Source organism: Thamnophis sirtalis, unplaced genomic scaffold (assembly GCF_051295495.1).
Source record: "Thamnophis sirtalis isolate CommonGarterSnake01/CBP01778 unplaced genomic scaffold, rThaSir2_p1.2 scaffold_17, whole genome shotgun sequence".
Lineage (NCBI taxonomy): Eukaryota > Metazoa > Chordata > Lepidosauria > Squamata > Natricidae > Thamnophis > Thamnophis sirtalis.
Window position 1 is genome coordinate 2246880 of NW_028261397.1, and position 14157 is coordinate 2261036.

General features: G+C 45.6%; 1 protein-coding gene across 1 annotated transcript in view; it reads left to right on the forward strand.

Moving 5' to 3' along the window:
• CPD (carboxypeptidase D) overlaps window positions 1-14157 on the forward strand; it is a 46722-nt gene that overhangs the window by 28465 nt on the left and 4100 nt on the right. The window contains exons 11-20 of the mRNA XM_087702850.1: window positions 895-1064; window positions 5600-5911; window positions 7546-7741; window positions 8802-8943; window positions 10202-10342; window positions 10505-10600; window positions 10831-10895; window positions 11679-11810; window positions 12705-12890; window positions 13280-13379. Coding sequence (XP_087558976.1) covers window positions 895-1064; window positions 5600-5911; window positions 7546-7741; window positions 8802-8943; window positions 10202-10342; window positions 10505-10600; window positions 10831-10895; window positions 11679-11810; window positions 12705-12890; window positions 13280-13379 — 1540 coding nt within the window. The remainder of the gene's footprint in view (window positions 1-894; window positions 1065-5599; window positions 5912-7545; window positions 7742-8801; window positions 8944-10201; window positions 10343-10504; window positions 10601-10830; window positions 10896-11678; window positions 11811-12704; window positions 12891-13279; window positions 13380-14157) is intronic.

Genomic DNA, 14157 nt, shown 5'->3' on the forward strand with positions numbered 1-14157 from the left:
TCACCTATGCTGCTGCATACTGCATAAGGAAAAAATAATAATGAGAGAGTTGGAAGGGACCTTGGAGGTCTTCTAGTCCAAGCAGGCGAGCCTATACCATTTCAATCAAATGTCTGTCCAGTCTCTGCCTAAATCCTCCAAAGATGGAGCACCCACAACTTCTGTTCTATTGATTAATTGTTCTAACTGTCAGGAAATTTCTCCTTAGTTCTAGGTTGGTTCTCTTCCTGGTTAGTTTCTATTTATTGCTTTTTGTCCTGTCTTCTGGTTCTTTGGAGAATAGGTGGATCCCCTCTTCTTTGGGGCAGCCCCTCAAATACCCAAAGACTGAAATCATGCGTGCCCCCCCCCCTGTCCTTCTTTTCCCTAGACTAAAGTTAAAGGTTTCCCTGGCACATATCTGCTAGTCGTTCCTGACTCTAGGGGGCGCTGCTCATCTCCATTTCAAAGACAAAGAGCCAGTGCTGTCCGAAGACGTCTCCGTGGTCATGTGGCCAGCATGACTAAATGCCGAAGGCGCACGGAACGCTGTTCCCTTCCCACCAAAATGGTTCCTGTTTTTCTACTTGCATTTTTTACTTGCTTTCGAACTGCTCGGTTGGCAGAAGCTGGGACAAGTCACGGGAGCTCACTCCGTTACGTGGCGCTAGGGATTCGAACTGCTGACCTTTCTGATTGACAAGTTCAGCGTCTTAGCCACTGAGCCACCACGTCCCTTTCACTAGACTGGACATACCCAATTCCAGCAGCCATTCTTCCTCCAGTCCCCTAATCATCTTTGTTGGTCTTCTCTGCACTCGTCTACCTGGCTCTTGTGTTTTCATGGGTTTGGGGAGGCGGATCAAAGTCTAACGGAGTCTCTGCTGCACACTTCATCCATCTCTCTTCACTTAGGTGCACCAAGGTGTCAGTGGGTTTGTTTTGGATGCCACGGATGGACGAGGCATCTTGAACGCCACCATCGGCATTGCCAGCATTGACCACCCTGTCTCCACCTATAAAGCCGGGGATTATTGGCGCCTGCTGGCTCCAGGGACGTACAAGATCACCGCATCTGCCCGAGGGTAAGCCACACGGCTTTCGATTCTCTAATATTTGTCGTTTTCACCCGAGGGCTCTTCTTAAAAGCGCTGGCGTTACCGTATTTTTCAGTATAAGATGCTCTGAAGTATAAGATGCACCTAGCTTTTTCAGGAGAGAAAAATAAATCTGCCTCTGCCTCCCAGCAATTTGCTTCCTTGCAGCAAACAGCAAGTTTCACTTTCAATTTCAGCACAGCTTGATTAGCACAAGTAGCTGATGGCTGGTTGGATCGGCCTCCCAACGATCAGCTGTTTCAGGCTGCAGGGATTGCCATTGCCTATTGCTTCCTCTGCGCACCCCGTTTTCAGCCTCCGTGTGCCCCTTTTTCCATCTGTTTCGGGCGGCAGGGATCAGAATGGGCAGAAAATGGGTTGCGCGGGGGCCAAAAATGCGTCATACGGAGGCAACTATAGGCAATGGCAATCCCTGCAGCCTGAAACAGCTGACAATCAGCTGCTTGTGCTAATCAAGCTGTGCTGAAGCTGAAAGAGACTGTTTGCTGCAAGGAGGCAAATTGCTAGGAGGCAGAGGACAAAGCGTGAGGGCCAGCAGGCGGGCAGGACTACATTCGGTGTATAAGACGCACCCAAATTTTCAACCTCTTTTAGGGGGGGAAAGTGCATCTTATACTCTGAAAAATACGGTAAACCACCTCTTCCCTACAGAGAGAAAAAGATGCTGCTATTTTTCAGCTTATTGTAGGAATTGTAGTACAGGTAGTCCTCAACTTATAACAATTAATTTAGTGACCAAAGTTACAACAGCAATGAAAAAAGGAGACTTAGGACCATTTTTCACAGTTTTGTCCTTTGTCCCCATGCTCATCTGATCAAAATTCAGATGTTTGGCAACTGTTTCATATTTATGACCATTGCAATGTCCCGGGCTCATGTCATCTCCTTTTGCGACCTTCTGACAAGCAATAGTCAAAAGGGGAAGCCAGATTCACTTAACCACCGTGTTACTAATTTAAAAACCGCAGCGATTCACTTAACAACTGTGGCAAGAAAAGTCGCAAAATGGGGCAAAACTCACTTAACAAATGTCTCACTCAGCAACATAAATATTGGGCTCAATTGTAGTCGTAAATTGAGAACCGTCTTGCACTTGAACCGGTTAAAGGCAAAATAAGAGGCCTGTGACAAGGTGGCTGGATACGATCACTGATGACCAGGCAGGAGTTTACAAAAGCGATGATTGGCAAACAGTCCTAGTAAAAGTCCCCTCCGGTGGTCGCAAGGAAGAAGTAATGACTGAACTAAGTCTCCTCTTAACTCAGATTTAGAACATTTAGAAGCTTGGGAAGAAGCCTCTTAATCCTGCACAGTTCAGGCTCTGGAAATATCTTAACTGTACGCCATCTCAAAGAAGAAATGTAGACAACAAGCAGCTCATCAGTCTTGCCCAAGAGAAAAACTGCAAACATTTTAAAGCAGGTTTTTTTTTAGCTCAGATTTCTATGAAAAGCAAGATGAAAATTGGTGGGATTTTTTTTTTTTTTTAACATGGAAGGGTTAAAAGTCTGTAGAGATTCTCCATTATCCCGGTCAGGGTTATCCCAAAGGTGCTTTTTTCAGGAGGCAACTGGACTTTCTTGTTTTTTTCGTTTGAAGACGTTTTGCTTCTCATCCAAGAAGCTTCTTCAGCTCTGACTGGATAGTGTGGAATGGAGGGATTTATATTCCTTGCAGACAGCTGGTCATTTGCATCCTTTTAGTGGGTCGTTGAAGCACTTGGAGGTTTCTCTGTGTCCTCAGGGTCACCACAATGATGCAAATGGTTCCTGTATTCTGCAATTTTTCTCTGGAACTCCATTCCTACTCCCACAACCATTCAAATCCCAAATTATGTAGCTGAAAGTCTGTAGAGATTCTCCCTCATCCAGGTCAAGGTTGTCCCAAAGAATGGATTTCCAGAGCGGGAGGGGGAAATTGCAGACTACAGGAACCATTTGCACGACTCAGGTGCAAAGGTTTATCTGAGGACCCCGATAAACCTCCAAATGGCCTCAACGACTCTCTAAAAGGATGCAAATGACCAGCAAAATGCTAACACTGGAGTAAGGAGTATAAATCCTTCCATTCCCCCCCCCCCCCCCCCCCCCCGCTATCCTGTGATAGCAAAGTAGCTTCTTGGATGAGAAGTGAAATGTCTTCAAAGAAAAACAAAGTCGAGTTGCCTCCTGAAAAAAAAGCACCCTTGGGAAATGGAAGGTTTAACTTCATTTTTCAAGCAAGCCAGGCTCCGGCATCTTCGCTTGAAACAAGGAGAGAGCAACTGAGAGGAAGGCAATTTTGCCTAAGACTTTGGAGATTTATTCTGTCACAAGTGTGCCAGAGGTCTGAAGTGACAGGAGTCAGCTTCCTGCTGCACTATAGTGCAGTGGTCTCCAGACATGGCACCTTTGAGACATGGCACCTTCAACTCCCAGAATTCCCCAGCCAGCATGTCTTGTCTTCTCGGTCTATTCAAAACAGCAGCTTTGTATTTGTATTTGTATTTGTATTTATTGGACATTTATAGGCCGCCCTTTTCCCTGAGGGGACTCAGGGCGGCTTACAATCAAAAAGGAAAGGGAGTGTAGGACAATACAAAAGAAATGTGAACAAAAATAAATTAAACAGTAAAACTCAACATTCACTCAGCATTCGGGAGGGGCGGAAGTAGACTTATCCCCAGGCCTGACGGGCTAGCCAGTTCTTGAGGGCTGTGCGGAAGGCCTGGACGGTGGTGAGGGTACGAATCTCCACGGGGAGATTGTTCCATAGTGTCGGAGCTGCAACTGAGAAGGCTCTCCTCCGCGTAGTCGCCAGTCGGCACTGACTGGCGGATGGAATACGGAGGAGGCCAACTCTATGTGATCTGATGGGACGCAGGGAGGTAATTGGCAGAAGGCGGTCTCTCAAATAGCCAGATCCACTACCATGGAGCGCTTTATAGGTGGTGAGTAGGACCTTGAAGTGCACCCGGAGATCGACAGGTAGCCAGTGCAGCTCACGGAGGATCGGTGTTATGTGGGCGAACCGTGGTGCGCCCACGATCACTCGCGCGGCCGCATTCTGGACTAGCTGAAGTCTCCGGATGCTCTTCAAGGGCAGCCCCATGTAGAGCACATTGCAGTATTCCAGCCTGGAGATCACAAGGGCTCGAGTGACTGGCCATAATGCTGCAACTTTCATTCCCCATGTTAAAAGTCAGAAAGGATGTGGTTTCATAAGCAGTGGTAAGAAGTAGGTGGAAGTATGGTATGTGCCTCAGCAAATAGGAGCAGTTACAGCCGTTATTACTGTTTGAATTACATAAAGGAAATTAGAGAATATGGGGGGGATTAAGAAGCTTCTCTTTTCTTTGCGTGGTTCTGCTTCATGAGATTTGCATCAGAATGCTTCAACTGCCTCAGTTTGTAAAGAATACTAAGTAAAATGAATGTGTTCAGTCCTCAGCTTAGGATCACAATTGAGCCCAACATTTATGTTGTTAAGCAAGACATTTGTTAAGTGAGTTTGCTCCATTTTACGACTTTCCTAGCTACGTTGTTACAAGTGAATCACTGCAGTTTTAAAATTAGTAACGCGGTTGTTAAGTGACTCTGGCTTCCTCATTGACTTTGCTTGTCAGAAGGTCGCAAAAGGGGATCACATGAACTGCGACCGTCATAAATATGAGTTAGTTGCCAAGCGTCTCAATATAAATCATGTGACCCTAGAGATGATGCAACGGTCATAAGTGTGAGAACAGTCATAAGTCACTTTTTTCAGCGACGGTATAACTTCGAATGGCCACCAAATGAACTGTTGTAAATCGAGAATTACCTGTATGTCTGCAAGGAGTAATTATTATTATTAAGGTCACCTGCAATTAAGCTAAAGTAAAATTTAAATGAAGCGGCTTAATTTTTGCAGTATTAATGATTTAAGAACATGGGAACATCATAGCCTGCCAAATTCCGAGTGGCCATATCAGCCTAGGCCTCAATAACTGGTTAGATTTGGTAATGATACTTACTGTGATACAGGTACAGTAGTCCTTGACTTACAATCATTCATTTAGTGACCGTTTGAAATTAAGATGGCACTGAAAAAAGTGGCTTATGACTGCTTTTTCACACTTATGACTGTTGCGGCATCCCCACAGTCATGTGATCAAAATTTGGATGCTTGGCAACTGACTCATATTTATGACCATTGCAATGTCCAGGGATCACCTGATCCCCTTTTGCGACCTTCTGGCAGGCAAAGTCATTGGGGAAAGTCTGATTCACTTAATAACCATGTTACTAACCTATCAATTGTCACGATTCACTTAACAACTGTAGCAAAAAGGTTGTAAAATGGGACAAAATTCACTTCACAACTGTCTCGCTTAGCAGCAGAAATGTTGGGCTCAATTGTAGTTGTGAATCAAGGACTTTCTGTTAGGTCTGGCAAAGCTTGGTATTATATTACCTCCGACAGAATGAACTGCATTTCTTTCCTTCCTGTTCTCACCTGTTTTCCTTCCTGTTTTTTTCTGGAAGGTATAACTCGGAGGCAAAGATGGTCAAAGTGGAAGAGGGCCATGCCGCACAAGTCAACTTTACTTTGAGTCGAAAAGGCCCCAAAGTTGAAGAAGGGTCAGCACCGCACGTGAGCCTGGTGGACTCCAACGGGCCGCTCACCAAGGAGTTAGAAACCCTGATCAAGGACCTCTCCGCAGAGAATGGCTTGGAACATCTCCTCTTGGCTTCTTCCGCCGACGTTCAGCCCTCGCGTTACCGTGCCTACAATGATCTGTCTATGTTCCTCAGAGGCTTGAATTTGAATTATCCAGAAATCACAAATCTTGTTAGGTATGTGACAGTGTTTGGAGACACTTACATTCTGGAAAACCACCCTCATTAAGTCACAGATCCCACAAGTCACATTAGATTAAGTCACATTAGATCCCACAGATTAGGCCTCCTCCGAATACCATCCGCTAGCCCAGTGTTTCTCAACCTTGGCAACTTGAAGATGTCCGGACTTCAACTCCTAGAATTCCCCAGCCAGCGAATGCTGGCTGGGGAATTCTGGGAGTTGAAGTCCGGACATCTTCAAGTTGCCAAGGTTGAGAAACACTGGGCTAGCCAATGTCGACGACCCCTCGGGAGAAGGCCTTCTCTGTGGCTGCTCCGGCCCTCTGGGACGATCTCCCCGTGGAGATCCGGACCCTCACCACCCTTCAAGCTTTCCACAAAGCTATTAAGACCTGGCTGTTCCGGCAGGCCTGGGGCTGATGAGTTCCCAGCCCCACTCGAATTGTTGTGACTGTTGTGTTGTTTTTATGCTGTTTTTTGTATTGTTTTTGTCCTTGTTTGTTTTTTGTATTTCCCCCTTCCCCACCTTGTTTGTTAGCCTCCCTGAGTCCCTCGGGAATAGGGCGGCATACAAGTGTAATAAACATTACAACAAACATTACATTACAGATATGTTCCTGAAAGAAAGTTCAAAAGAAAATGACCTCATGGATCAATGCGGTCCAGGGTGGGTGTGTCCGCCATTCTAAAAAAAGATTCTGCATCTAAAAGTCGGTAGAGATTCTCTGTCAGCCAGGTCACGGTTGTCCCAAAGGTGCTTTTTCAGGAGGCAGCTGGACTTCCTTGTTTTTTCTTTTGAAAACGTTTCCCTTCTCATCCAAGAAGCTTCTTCAGCTCTGGCTGGATGGTGGGGAATAGATGGATTTCTACTGCTTGCAGACAGCTGGTCATTTGCATCCTTTTAGAGGGTCGTTGAAGCACTAGGAAATTTATCTGTGTCCTCAAGGTCACCTGAGTGGTGCAAATGGTTCCAGTAGTCTGCAAAATGGTGTGGGAGGTGGGATGAATTAAAAAAGCAATAAACTTATGAGAAGCTTAAATCATGCCATGGTGGCGCAGTGGTTAGAGTGGCATATTGCAAGCTAATTCTGCCCACAGCCAGGAGTTCGATCCTGACCAGCTCCAGGTTGACTCAGCCTTCTGAGCTTCCAAGGTTGGTAAAATGACTCTGATTGTTGGGGGCAAAACTCTGTAAAGCACTTGGAGAGGGCTAATAAAGCACTGTGAAGTGGTATATGAGTATATGAGTCTCAGAGCTGTTGCTATCATGCACTTTTAAATGTGATAATAAAGTAGGTTTTTTTTAGCTAGAGTGATCTAAAAAGTAGCTGGAAAAACTCTCCATTCTCCTGTGCGCTGCTTCCCCTCGCAGCGCACATAGAAGGACCGTTCAGGTAAGTCAACGGTCGTTTGCTGGAGTTATGTTGCTCTTTCCCCATGGAGCAATCTTAAGATTCTTCAGGTGGGAGGTAGTTGCTGTGCCGGTATCTTACTATAAATGTCACAGCAGTCCTAGAAATGTTATTTTTGACTCCTGCAAAATGAAAAGGCAGCCCAAAATAGCCATTTCTATTTTTAAAAAGCAGCCAATAGACTTCTATTCTTTTTTATTTTTTTTATTTTGGCAGCTTGGGCCAAAGTCGGGAGTTTCGTCACATATGGTCCCTGGAAATCTCTAACAAACCCAACCAGTCTGAGCCAGAAGAGCCGAAGATCCGTTTTGTTGCCGGTATCCATGGTAACGCCCCGGTCGGTACCGAGCTCCTCCTGGCTCTGGCAGAGTTCCTCTGCATGAACTACAAAAAGAACACGGCTATCACAAAGGTGGGTGACCTGCATGTTTGGAAGCATCTACCGTGTTTCCCCAAAAATAGGACCTACCCCAAAAGTAAGTCCAATATAAGTCCTATCCCCAAAATAAGCCCTAATTAAGACCTCGCCCACCCACTCCAGGGTGCACGGGTAAAAATTAAGCTAGGGTGGGGGTGTGGAGCTGCCCTATTACTTACCATTAGATAGTTGCAGCTAGGCCTCGCATATCTCGGCCCATTTCTTCTACATCTGGCAAAGCTTTCCTGAAGGTCTCTGTAGCCGATAACAGAGCTCCGGATTGATCTGGAGTTCTGTTACCGGCTGCAGAGGCCTTTAGGAAATCCTTGCTGGCGGCAGAAGAAGTTCCTGAAGGCCTCTGACAGCGAAAAGGAGGCCGGGGGCAACGCACACAAGTGAACTGAGTCCGTGGACGACATTCCCACCCTACCCCCTACGAGGTTTAATACCACAATGTACTTGAGAGACTGCCTACTACCAATTACTTCCACTAGGCCAATAAGATCCCATAGACTAGGCCTCCTCCGAATTCCATCAGCCGGTCAATGTCGACTGGCAACGACCCGGAGGAGAGCCTTCTCGGTGGCTGCTCCGACCCTCTGGAACGAACTCCCCGTGGAGATTCGTACCCTCACCACCCTCCAGGCCTTCCGCGTAGCCCTTAAAACCTGGCTGTCCCAACAGGCCTGGGGCTAAAGACTTCAACCCCACTCGAATAGTATGACTGTTGTGCTCTTTTAATGATGTATTGTCTTTATGTGTATAACTTGTTTTGTACTTCCCTCCCCCTGAATTGTGAGCCGCCCTGAGTCCCCTCAGGGAAAAGGGCGGCATACAAATAAAGTTAAAATCAAATCAAATCAAGTCCCAAGTTAGAAAATATTCTGTGTCTTCTTTTTCTTTTATTTTTTATCACAGTGTTAATCTGTCCATTTCTGCACAGCCCAATTTTTTTTAAAATTATATCTTCTTCCGTAGGTGTTTCCTCGTTTTTCCAATGTTGTGCAAATACAATTTGGGTTTATTTTTTTGTGTTGGCTGTTTTTCCCCCCAGTTGATTGAGAAGACAAGGATAGTGATTGTACCAGCCCTAAATCCAGATGGGCGTGAGATTGCCCAGGCGACTGAAGGCGACTGTACCTCCAAACTGGGACAGACCAATGCCAACGGCAAAGATCTGGACACAGATTTCGCAAGTAAGAGCAGATTACTGTGTTCCTTTCTGCCCTTTGTTTGGACAAGGGAAGAGAGAATGTTCCATGCTTCTGATTCCTTGGTTATTTGTTTTATTTAGCATGTTGAGATTAATCACGTATCACTTGTTCTTACATGTAATTCAGTGTTTTTTTTTTCCCTCTGGTGTGCTTCAATGTCTTACCAGTGGTTTGTTTATTCAATTTGTATGTTTTATTTAATGTTTTGAACATAAGTTGACTCCTGCATAATGTGTTTTTAAGAATTTCTGTTGTTTTATGTATTTTAACCCTCTGTTAGTCACCCAGAATTGCATAGCCAGTGGGGTCTCATGCAGATGGAAATAATACCAATAAAACACAACACAGGTGTGAAATCCTGGCTGCTATCTGAGCCTGGTGGTTTTCTTGAAGACGTTCAGTTATCCAACTTATAACATCTTGAGTGATAGAAGGGAGTGGGGTGGGCTCTCTGATTATGTATCTTAGCTTGCCCTGTCAAAGATTGTGGACTGGTTGTTTACTCCTTGAGTAGGCTGTTGTTTACTGCTGGGTTATATGTCTGAGATGGTAGTTTCAGAGCATTGGTTGTTCATTGTTTAGAGCAGTGTTTCTCAACCTTGTCAACTTGAAGGTGTCTGGACTTCAACTCCCAGAATTCCCCAGCCAGCGAATGCTGGCTGGGGAATTCTGGGAGTTGAAGTCCGGACACCTTCAAGTTGACAAGGTTGAGAAACACTGGTTTAGAGCGTTGTCATCAGCAGTCACCTGCAATCAGCACCCAGAGAAGCAGGGATTAACACCCAAGGAACAATCAAGAAATAAAACAGAAATAAACAACAGCATATTCAAAGAACACAACACACACAAACAAACCCACACACACAGGCATTGCAAGCTACTGTATATAAACAGAGAGAACAGTCCTCCTCCTCCTCTCTTCTTCTCCTTCTCCTTCTCCTCCATCATTCCTTCTCCTTCATCTTCTTCCCCATCATCATCATCATTTGTTCTCCTCCTCCTCTCATACATTCCACAACCCCCCTCCCTTTTAGCACTGAAGATGATACCTGGTCAGGTAACCAAACATCCCCAAACAAATGGCCATGTTTGGAGAGCACCAAGGATCCCACAGACTGAAACAGCAATCAGATTAACATAGTTCTGCACCAATCAGACATTGTGCGGTGCATTTACCTCAAAGTTGAATGGACGAGGCTGTCTCTCTTACCGTGAAAAAATCCCTTGATTCTTCCGTTAGGCAATTCCTCCGTAGCAAGGGAACCCGAAACAAAAGCCATCATGGAGAACCTGATACAGAAGCGGGACTTCAGCCTCTCCGTTGCCTTAGACGGAGGGTCCCTCCTCGTTACTTACCCTTATGACAAACCAGTGCAGACAGGTGAGCTGATTTTCTCCCCCCCCCTTTCCTGGGGCTTTGCAAAACATCTTTTCAGACTGGCTCTTCATACTGCTTTGGTCCTTGATTGCAACCCCCCCCCCCCCCCAAAAAAACATTCTGAAAAGAAATATGACTGTTTTGTTTTTGTTTTGTTGTTTTTAGTGGAAAATAAGGAAACTCTGAAACATTTGGCTTCCGTCTATGCAAACAACCATCCTACGATGCACCTAGGGCAGCCGAACTGTCCAAACAAATCAGGTATGTGCCTACAACGTCCTAAAGCAGGGGTCTTGGCAACTTTAAGCCTGGTGGACTTCAACTCCCAGAATTCCCCGATTGCCAAGGTTGGAGACCCCTGTCCTAAAGCATTTGGGGCTAGTGGCTGTGAGCCAACTCTGGATTGCAAAACAGAACTGCAAGTATAACGGGTGGGATTGAAAATGGGATGAAATAAAGTAAAGGATTGCTGATTTCTGGCTCTTTTGCAGATGAGAACATCCCGGGAGGTGTGTTGCTCGGAGCACAGTGGCACAGCCATCTAGGCAGCATGAAGGTATTTCCTAGATGGTTATTTTGGTGCTCATCATGCAGACTACATAATTAATCAAGGTTACCAATACAGGGAGTCCTTGACTTGTTTGAAGTTACAATAGCACTGAAAAAAGTGACTTATGATTCACACTTACAGCCGTTGCAGCATCCCCATGATCAGGTGATCAGAATTCAGACGCTTGGCAACTGGTTCATATTTATGACGGTTGGAGTGTCCCGGGGTCATGTGATCCCCTTTTTGGGGCCTTCTGACAAGCAAAGTCAATGGTTCACTTATCAACTGTGTGACTAACTCAACAACTGCATTGAATTCATTTAACAACCATGGCAACAAAGGTCGTAGAATGGGGCACAACTGACTTAATGGAAATTTTCCACTTAGCAGTGGAAATTTTGGGCTCAATTGTGGATCATAAGTCGAGGACTATCTGTAATCTTTTGCTGACTGGGGCTTTTTTAAAAAGGCGGGGGGGGGGGCTATATTTCTTTTGACCCAAACCAGGGGTCAGCAACCTTAAAAACACTCAAAGAGCCACAAATGTCCTAACCGGAAGCCCCCCGTTCAATTCTGGAGCCAACCGGCAGTCTGGTTCCCTCACCATAGAGTGCCTTCCTAGGGCGGTGTCCTTTTTCCTCCTCACCATAGAGTCTCCTCCTAGCATGGCGTCCTTTTACCAACTGGCAATAGAGAGCCGCAGCAGAGGGATGAAAGAGCCACATGCGGCTCCAGAGCCGCAGGTTGCTGACCCTTGACCCAAACCCTTTTATTTATTTATTTCTCCAGGATTTCAGTGTCACATATGGGCAATGCCCAGAGATCACAGTATACACCGGTTGCTGTTACTTTCCAAGTGCAGGACAACTCCATACTCTGTGGACAGAGAATAAGAAATCTCTTCTCAGCATGCTGGTGGAGGTGAGTTTTGATGCACTGTCACTGGATGTCAATTACAGGTAGTCATTTAGTGACTATTTAGTGACCAAGTTACAACGGCACTGAAAAGTGCCCACAGGATAGATAAATAGAAACTTGTGGTGACTGACTTAAGAACCATCATAAAAAACATTAAAAAAAATGAATCTGCTCACCTGGTGATTCGATTAGAACCGCAATGCCTTAACAACCAAAATCCTCTTCAGTTGTTGTTAAGTCGAAGACTGTCTGCCTTCCATACACAAGAAAATGCGTATGTCCATCCCAAGGAAACATAAACTGAGACCTGAGAGAGACACCTACAATAATAGAAAAAAAAGAGAGAGAGGAGGAAAGAATGAAAAGAAGATGGGGGAAAGAAGAAAGAGGTAAGGAGAGGAGGATAGAAGGGAGAGAAAGAGTAGGAGAAAGGCAAGGGAAGAAGGGGAAGGAGAGGAGGAAGGAAGGGAGAGAAAGAAGGAGAGAGGGTAGGAAGAGGGAGAGGAAGAATAGGAGTAGGGGAGAGGTAAGGGAAGAAGGAAGGGGAAGGAGAGGCGGAAGGAAGAAAGTAGAGAAAGAGGGAGGGAGAAAAGAAAGGGAAAATAAGGTGGTGTTGCAAAAGGAGGAAGGGATGGTAAATAAAGCAACCCAAACTGTGTATTATAACCTATTACATGGAATAAGAAAAGTATAAGAATGACAAATGTAAAGAAGAAGAATTATGTGAATGTATACTTACAATGGTATGTGAGAGAATAAAAAAATGAAAATTTTCTGAGAAAAAAGAAAATGCGTATGTGCATACAAAGATTACGCGGGATGTGTTTCATAGAAATTGCAATTGTGTTTTCTGCCCTGTTTCCCTGCCACCCACCCACTCACCCACCCACCTTTCAGGTTCACAAAGGCGTATATGGCTTTGTCAGAGACAAGCACGGCCGGCCAGTGTCCAAAGCCCAAATTGTGTTCAACGAAGGGATAAAAGTGTGCACCAAAGAAAGCGGCTATTTCCATGTGCTTCTGGCTCCAGGCTATCACAAGATCCATGCTATAGCAGAAGGCTATCAGCAGCAGCATGTCCAGGTACGGGGAAAGCCTCTTTGTTTTGGCGTGGTGTGTGTGTGTGTGTGTGTCTGTATACACATATACCCTGTTTCCCTGAAAATAAGACCTCCCCAGATAATAAGCCCAATAGGCCAAATGCTGGCTGGGGAGTTCTGGGATTTGAAGTCCAGACATCTTCAAGTGGCCAAGGTTGAGAAATACTGATATATATACACACACACATACATACACATTTACACACACACACAATATTTTAAACACATCAAGTGGAGGTCAGGGCTGACACTCTCTTCTGCAGTGAGAAAGTTGCTTCACTGCTAGCTGATTTGCTTAACGTCTAGCGTGATTCCTTGAATGCCCTGAGTCGCATCCAAACGGTTGTTGAAACACGTGGTTTGTCATTTCAGGTCCTGGTTCGCCACGACATGGCCAGCTTCCTGAACATACAGTTTGACATCGACAACAAGATCTTTGGCCTTCCAAGAGAGTTGGTGGTTACAGTAGCCGGTAGGTGGTTTTGTTTTAGGGTTTTTGTTTGTTTGTTTGTTGTTGTTGTTTGTGGGAAGGGGTGTTTCTGTCTTCACGGCTAGTTGAATGGAGGCAAACAAGCCACTTTTCACCCTTCTGGCCTGGTGACCATTCCCCTTTGGCTTCCTTCCTGTACATTTGCATTCAGCATTCCTTTTACTTACTTCTTTATTCTCACTTTTGATTTGATTTGATTTGATTACATTTATATGCCGCCCTTTTCCCCAAGGGGATTCAGGGCTGCTCACAATTCAAATCAGGGGAAGGGGGTACAGACAAAAAATAAAAACGGAACATAACAATACATAATTTAAAAACACACAGCAGTCATACCATTCGAGACGGGGGGGGGGGCAACAGCTCTTTAGCCCCAGGCCTGTCGGAACAGCCAGGTTTTAAGGGCTTTGCGGAAGGCCTGGAGGGTGGTGAGGGTTCAAATCTCCACGGGGAGCTCGTTCCAGAGGGTCGGAGCAGCCACAGAGAAGGCTCTCCTCCGGGTAGTCGCCAGTCGGCATTGGCCGGCGGATGGAATTCGGAGGAGGCCTAATCTGTGTGATCTAATGGGTCTTTGGGAGGTAATTGGCAGCAGGCGGTCTCTCAAGTACCCAGGTCCAATACCATGAAGGCCTTTATAAGTGACAACTAGCGCCTTGAAGCGTATCCGGAGACCAATAGGCAGCCAGTGCAGCTCGCGGAGGATAGGTGTTACGTGGGTGAACCGAGGTGCACCCACGATCGCCCATCTCCCTCATAGAGA